This window comes from Gossypium hirsutum, chromosome A04 (genome assembly GCF_007990345.1).
Source record: "Gossypium hirsutum isolate 1008001.06 chromosome A04, Gossypium_hirsutum_v2.1, whole genome shotgun sequence".
Lineage (NCBI taxonomy): Eukaryota > Viridiplantae > Streptophyta > Magnoliopsida > Malvales > Malvaceae > Gossypium > Gossypium hirsutum.
In genome coordinates, this window is record NC_053427.1 from 65,332,325 (window position 1) to 65,339,637 (window position 7,313).

Here is a 7,313-nt window from a genome sequence, read left to right on the forward strand (position 1 = left end):
AATTTGGGGATTAATATGGGATAGGTTGAGAGGGAGAGGGAATGGGGAGGGGGAGGCGAGGATATTTTTATTTTATTTAATATTAATATAAAATATAAAATTTTTATTATATTTTTTAAAATTATTTATATTTTAAAATTTATATATTATTATTTATTTGCGAATAATATTATTTATTTATATATATATTTAAAATTTTTACTATCGTAACTCTTTTTTAATAAACAAAAGGCATCAACCACTGTTATACCATAAACTTAGGTTAGGTTTTGATGGGCGGGGCGGCTAGCGTAAAAATAGCAGTGGTGATGAGATTAGATATTGTAAAAATATTATAGTATGAGATAAAAAGTAAATTAAATATATCGTATCGCATCGTATCACACTTAATAGCCCGTCCAAATCCACCCTTAATTGAGCAAAAGTTGTTTACAAATTATTTTTAGTAATCTCTGGGTCCATTGCCTATTTTATTGATTGGCAAAATATTGTATTATGCAATTTTGTAGATGAATTTACGCGCTTCAACGTAAAAGTGAAATTCATACAAAATTAAACCCCACAATTTACATTGAGGATGAGGATGATGGTGAATTTGAAGACCTAATTTCATGGAACACCTAATATCCCACCATACACACCTGAAGAATCAAGGTTGAAGGTGGTCTCCCCTACTAATATCCCCACCAAAATACTTTTGGATACACTTTAGTTATCTTTGTGTCTACTCATCAGTTTAACAAAAGCGAAATTTATTTTAATTTGGAAAATAGCACTTGGAATATTTTATCTCTTCAACTCAAAAACTCTCTACGAATCAATCAATATATTACTTCTCCTACTATTATCAATATACCCTTTTTTTAACTTTCACTGTTGATTCACAGGTTTTACTTTCTTTTTACATGTCCCTTCATTATTACAATTGGCAGTATTTTTTTTTTTGGGGGTGGGGGGGGGGGGGTGGGGAAATTATATAATATACATTTGAGTGACTGTTGGGATTTGCGTCCAACATAAATAATGATCATCATGTTCTAACCTTGTCTCTTCTTGATGGATTCATATTTCATACAAGTGGCTTTCACTCATTTTCAGACACTGAAATTCAATCACATTTTTTTTATAATAAAGAAGAAAAATGCGAGTGTTGCCAAGTGGGATCCATCTCAAACAAATAGTGGAATTCTTTTCACAAAAAGAAAGTGGAAATTTTTTAGTAAGCTCATCTTCTTAAATTTAACTAGCTCCGACACTCCGGGGTTAAGGCATGGTTCCTCTTGGGGTCCCTGCAGTAGTTATAAACCATGTGGTATCTTTGAACCCATCTCATTGCTCTGCGTTGTTGCCTTGTTAACCCGCCCGACCGGAAAGGAGAGGCAGAGACCGGGTGGCACCAAGCTGGAGCATAGGCAGAGCAACCACTTGCTTTGAAATTGGTGTACTTTGCTACAAATGGTTGGTATTTGTAATCAGCTTTGTACTTTCCATCTTCAGTTGCCCATGATGAAGCATCCCATATTGAACCATACACCCACATTGGCCTTAGAGGAAATGTTGCAGCACTCTTCCTTGGATACCTCCTTATAGGCACATCATCCACTAGGAATCTAATATAAATCAACCAATGTAGCAAATTCATGCATTTTTGACAAAAAGGCAAAACATATGAATGTATACTTTATTGCAAATGAATAAAAGTAGTAATATTTTTTTAAAAGTATCTATATTTGACTCATATTCAGATATAATCCTTCAAATGTATTGAATATATATTCATATCTAATCCTTGTCTGAACATTACATCAGATAAATTTTTTCAGCATAAGAAATATATGTCATGCATGTGATCTAGTTTTGTTGCATTGATATTTCCGCAGTGAAAAGCACTTTACCAATTATTAATGTTTATGATTAATATAATATACATACTTTATAGCATGATGATTTTGAGAAAGCAAAATCACTAAAATGTTAACTATCCAAAATCTAAATTATTAAACTGAAAAAGGCAACAATACTTTAAGACTTTAGAGCCAATAGGGACAAGAGGCCTACATCCTCTCCAACACCTCATCAATTCCCATGATGATTATTATTGTATTTATTATAGTTCTCCTAACCTATTAGACACTATAATATGGGTTCCAAATGCAATCATCCTTTATTTTAACAAACAATTAATTAATGGCCATAAGCAAGATGCAAGGAATGGGATACACTTACATGATCTCCTTAGGAGTCCAAAGAATGGCATAGTGATGAAAGTCTTGTGTTGGATCAAACCAAAGATGAAACTTCATTTCCCTTCCAATGATTTTCCCATCCCCACTCCCTCTTACATAAACATTGGTTTGTAAAGTATAAGGCTTCCCAAATGTTGTTCCCAGGAACTCTATGTCCACTTCATCATGGAACCCTGGATGAGCTTCATTGTTTGATAGCTGCATTGTTATAATCATATCAATAATCATTTATTATTATTATGATTATTGAACTACAAATGTTGCATTAAGAAAGATTACGATTCTCACATAGAATGCTGTTATAACGCCCGCAGTGTAACCAGGTTGGACCTTAATCGAGGCACTGAAGTAACCGGATCGAAATGGACGAACTGATTTGAATCCACTTCCTGTCCATTAATCAACAACCAAGCAAGTAAACAAGTTAAAAAAGAAGAAGCTAAAATTGATTGCAGGATGAGATTAAGGGGGAGGGGTTTGATTAAATATAAGGCACCTGAAGTTTTGTCAAGCCAGATGGTTAATGCATTGTGGTTAACACTTTGATGGGAAGGACCCCAGAGATTTTTAAAGCCTTTGTGAAAGCTCATAGGCCTAAATTTATAGCTTGGCCAGTAACCAGGAGAAGGTGGCCAGTCCGCATTGGCTGAAGGAAACAAAAGAATGAGAAGAAGTGAGAGAAAGAGAGCCATCAAGATTGAAGAGAAAGCAGAAATGAGGATGAGAAACTCGATGGGCTAAATTAGAATGATTTTGGGACTCTATAAATGCTGGGGGATTGTCACTTGTGGCTTTGTGTGTGAGGGAGAAAGCGATGGGACATTGTGTACATGGATGGATGAAGAGTATGGCAGTGTATTTATATATATTTTAAAGGACAATTAGTGGGTCCTCAATTGGAAAGAAAAGAGCTAACGAGGAAGCTCATGAAAGGGGTAAAAATATTATGGTTTTGTATATTAAGTGATAAATTATATTTTATTCTCTTTACTTTAAAAATAATAAATTAGTCTCGGTTTATTATATTAAATAGTAAATTAGTTTTTTATTAAAAATTTATTAATTTTTATTATTAAAAATATGACGGACAGAATAATTAAATATATTATGTATATCTCATGCTAACATACAAGATCAATTTTTAAGAGTAAAAAATGAATAAAAAAATTGTTAGTAATGATGGTATTTGAGTAACTGAAACTTCATAAATGGTGTGGGTCATTAGCCATACTGTGTGGGGACTTAACTTGATGGTAGATACTATTATTTCTGCCTTGGTTTATTCATACAAATTCCAGCAAAATACACATTGCCCCTAATTTGTTGCAATACAACAAAATAAATGGCCATCCTTTGTCATTTTCAAGTGCAGATGAAAAACCCAGTAATCCATCATTTAAAGTGTTTGATAATGACGCTGTTTTCTTATTCTCCTACAGTGTTTTTATGTTAGATAATGGTATCATTTTTGAACTTTACAACTAATTAATACCAAAATTATAACCTCTTTACCATTCATTTTTTTTTCACCCAAAACCCAATTGCATAATAGACAAATAAATAAATGAAATTTTGATAAGAAATTATATATTTAGAAAAAGAAAGGAAAAAAGAGAAGTGGCACTATTGTGTCGGTAATAGGCAAATGCATGGAATGGGTTGAAGGGAACGGGGACCCGTTTTCACCGACAAATCTAGGATGCTTTATTATTTCTTCATATAAATATTTTACTATTTTAAGATAAAAATATATGTATTTTAGTTAAATATTTATTCCTTTTATGTATCGAGAGATATTTTTTATAAAAAAAAAATCCCACAATTTAACTCCATTAAATTTGATTTAAAAAGTCACTAAATTTATAAATAAAACGAAAGAAATTAAATTCAAATTTTATGAGAAATAAGAATTAGTTTTTGTTTTAGTTTTTTACTTTAAAAGCATTGAGACAACATTTTATTTGTACTTAAAAAGTTTTCATTTTAGATTATATTACATAAGATCTTACGTCTTATTTAATAGTTAAATTTAATTATTTTAATAATAAAAAGACCTTATTAATATAACATCAATAATTTTAAGATATAATTACAATATTTTAAAATTTAAGTACAATACTAAAAATTTAGAAATGTTTGATGCAATTAAGAAAAATGTAATCCAACCATGAAGATCAAATTTACAAATATGGAAATTTGATCCACAATCATAGCCATTACTCATAAGCAATTTTAATTTCGTAAAGGAAAAAAAATGGGATAATTATAATGGATAAATATTAAATTTATATGTAAATTTTAATCAAATATGTAATTTGATATATATGAACTTTGATTTTGGTGCAATTATATTCATATGTGTATATGAAATTTTGATTTTAATTTAAATGTACTTATTTAGAGAAATGATTACATGCATTTATTTTCATATTGAGTTAATATAATAATTTATGCATATAATATATCAACATAAAGCGATGCTAATTTGATAATATTATTAATAATTTGTGAAAATAAATCAAATCAAATTTTCATATATAAAATTATACAAATTAAAATTTAGTTTTAATATATAATTCCATGCCGAGAAATTCATCACTTCACTTACAGTAATTACTTCTACCATACCTATATTGGTTTTTTAAGGATAATATATAACAAGTTGAAAAAGGATGGTTGATGATGAATAATGCAAATTAGGTAGTGTCATAGTGGCACATGTTAGGTAAGGATTAAGGGCTGAATCTAAAAATCATTGGGCTTAAATTACATTTATGTAAGTACATGTATACATGTACCAAAAGGTTTCAAGACTGTTATATAATCAATAGAATTTTGTTTATGCAATTTTTAGCTGGGTGAAGTAAAGAGGAAGAAGATGTTCTGGTGAAGAGGAAGATAAAATGTATCGTCTCTCAAGAGCTGACCCTCCTTAAGATGGTCTTTAGAAATGTATCAGATTTTGGATCGGGTTAAGATATATTTTATAATAATTTGTTTCCCATCTTGTCGAAGAAAAGCTATAAAGTGACTCTTCTGAGACAAACTTACACGCTTGCAACGTATAATTAGGGGCTTACTCTGTAAGTTTTAAATCGAAAATTTATTGAGTCTAACAATGCGGTACATAAGTTAAAAGATCATTGGAGAAACGATTTTAAGGAAAGGAACCGTATTACAGAATACTTCAAACTGTATTTTTAAAAATGTCGCAAACTGTATTGTAGAAAACTATGAACTGTATTCCTTGTGAGTAAAAGGTTGCGATCGTAAATTAGCGGACCATGAGAAAGCCAAAGGTCGTGATTGTAAATCAGCGAACCATAATAAAGCCAAATGTCATGATCGTAAATCAGTGACCCGCGAGATTTATAAAATCCCGTAAGTAAAAGGTCGTGATTGTAAATCAACGGATCATAAGAAAGCCAAAGGTCGTGATCGTAAATCAACAGACCGCAAGATTCGTAAAATCCCGTAAGTAAAAGGTCGTAATTGTAAATCAACGGACCGTAAGAAAGCCAAAGGTCGTGATCGTAAATCGGAAAACTGCGAGATTTGTAAAATCCTGTAAGTAAAAGGTCATAATCATAAATCAGCGGGCACGAGATTCGTAAAATCAATAAATAAAAGGTCATGATCATAAATTAGCGGACCGCGAGATTCATAAAATCTCGTAAGTAAAAGGTTGTGATCATAATTTAACGGACTGCGAGATTCGTAAAATCCCATAAGTAAAAGATCGTGATCTAAATTAGTGGACCGTAAGAAAGCCAAAGGTCATGATTGTAAATCAGCAGACCCCGAGATTCATAAAATCCTGTAAGTAAAAGGTCATGATCGTAAAAAACTCAAAGGTCATGACTATAAATCAGTGGACCGCGAGATTCGTAAAATCCCGTAAGTAAAAGGTTATGATCGTAAACTAGCAGACCATAAGAAAGGAAAAAGTAGTCATGATAAAAAATCAGTGAACTGTGAGATTCGTAAAATCCCATATGTAAAAAGTCGTGATCGTAAATCAACGGGCAACGAGATTCGTAAAATCCTGTTTGTAAAAGGTCGTGATCGTAAATCAACAGACCGTAAGAAAGTCAAAGGTTATGATCGTAAATTAGTGGTCCATAAGAAAGTCAAATGTGGTTGTGGTCGTAAATCAGTAGACCATAAAAAAGTCGAAGGTGGTCGTGAACATAAATTGACGGACCATAAGAAAGCCAAAATTAATTGTGATCATAAATTATCGGACCACAAGATTCGTAAAATCTCGTATGTAAAAGGCCATGATCGTAAATCAACAGACTGCGAGATTCATAAAATCTCGTAAGTAAAAGGTCGTGATCGTAAATTAGTGAATAGTAAGAAAGCAAAAGGTTGTGATTGTTAATCCGTAAACCGTGTAACAGCCCGATTTTAGCTAAATCAAAATAGTGGTTTCGAAACCACAAATCTGAGGTTGTAAAATTATTTTAATATTATTTTATGTGTTTACAGCATGTGAATATGTATGTGTGAAAATTTCGTGAGCTAATTTTATCGTTTAATAGCTCAATTTGAGAAAAAGAACTAAATCACGTAAAATGCAAAAGTTGCATTGTATATGTTAAAAGTGCTTAATTGCTATGACTTATTAAATGTGAGGTCCTTATGTTGTAATTAGTCCATTGATAGTGGAATTTGACATAAATAGGCATGAATTATGTGTTTGATTAATGTTTTAATTAAGGGTATTTTTGTGGTAGTGTAAATAAAGGTTAATTAAATAAAAAAATAAAGCCAAATTAGTCCATCTTTGCCTTCTTGAACAGAATAGAAAGAAAGAAAAGAGAGTTTGGAAGCATTTTAGGGTTCGGCCAACACTAGGCTTGATTAAGATCAAGAACGAAAGAAATTAACTTAGATCGGGGGAAATCGAAAGTTATTGAATAGTCAACCCATCCGTTTATTCCGACTATGAGGTAAGTTCATATACAAATGAATGCTTTAAACTGAATTATATGTTTATATTTATCGTTGAAATGTTATAAATGTTGAACAAACAATTACGAGCAAGAATCGACAGAGTTACAA

At 31.4% G+C, this 7,313-nt stretch overlaps 1 protein-coding gene across 1 annotated transcript; it reads right to left on the minus strand.

Moving 5' to 3' along the window:
- Positions 1–1,102: 1,102 nt before the first annotated feature.
- Positions 1,103–3,062, minus strand: LOC107931218 (probable xyloglucan endotransglucosylase/hydrolase protein 32). The gene is made up of 4 exons (XM_016863033.2): positions 2,743–3,062; positions 2,535–2,635; positions 2,227–2,444; positions 1,103–1,610 (listed from the first exon to the last, which is right to left on the minus strand). Exons 1-4 carry the CDS (start codon positions 2,936–2,938, stop codon positions 1,244–1,246), a joined length of 882 nt encoding a protein of 293 aa, XP_016718522.1. The 5' UTR covers positions 2,939–3,062; the 3' UTR covers positions 1,103–1,243.
- Between the last annotated feature and the right edge of the window lie 4,251 nt (positions 3,063–7,313).

Bases quoted from the DNA above. Each gene is read 5' to 3' on its own strand.
- LOC107931218 (XM_016863033.2), bottom strand. From the start codon at position 2,938: ATGGCTCTCTTTCTCTCACTTCTTCTCATTCTTTTGTTTCCTTCAGCC. The intron at 2,636-2,742 runs GTGCCTTATATT...ATTAATGGACAG, and splicing joins CTGGCTTGACAAAACTTCAG to GAAGTGGATTCAAATCAGTT. The intron at 2,445-2,534 runs GTGAGAATCGTA...ATAACAATGCAG, and splicing joins GCGTTATAACAGCATTCTAT to CTATCAAACAATGAAGCTCA.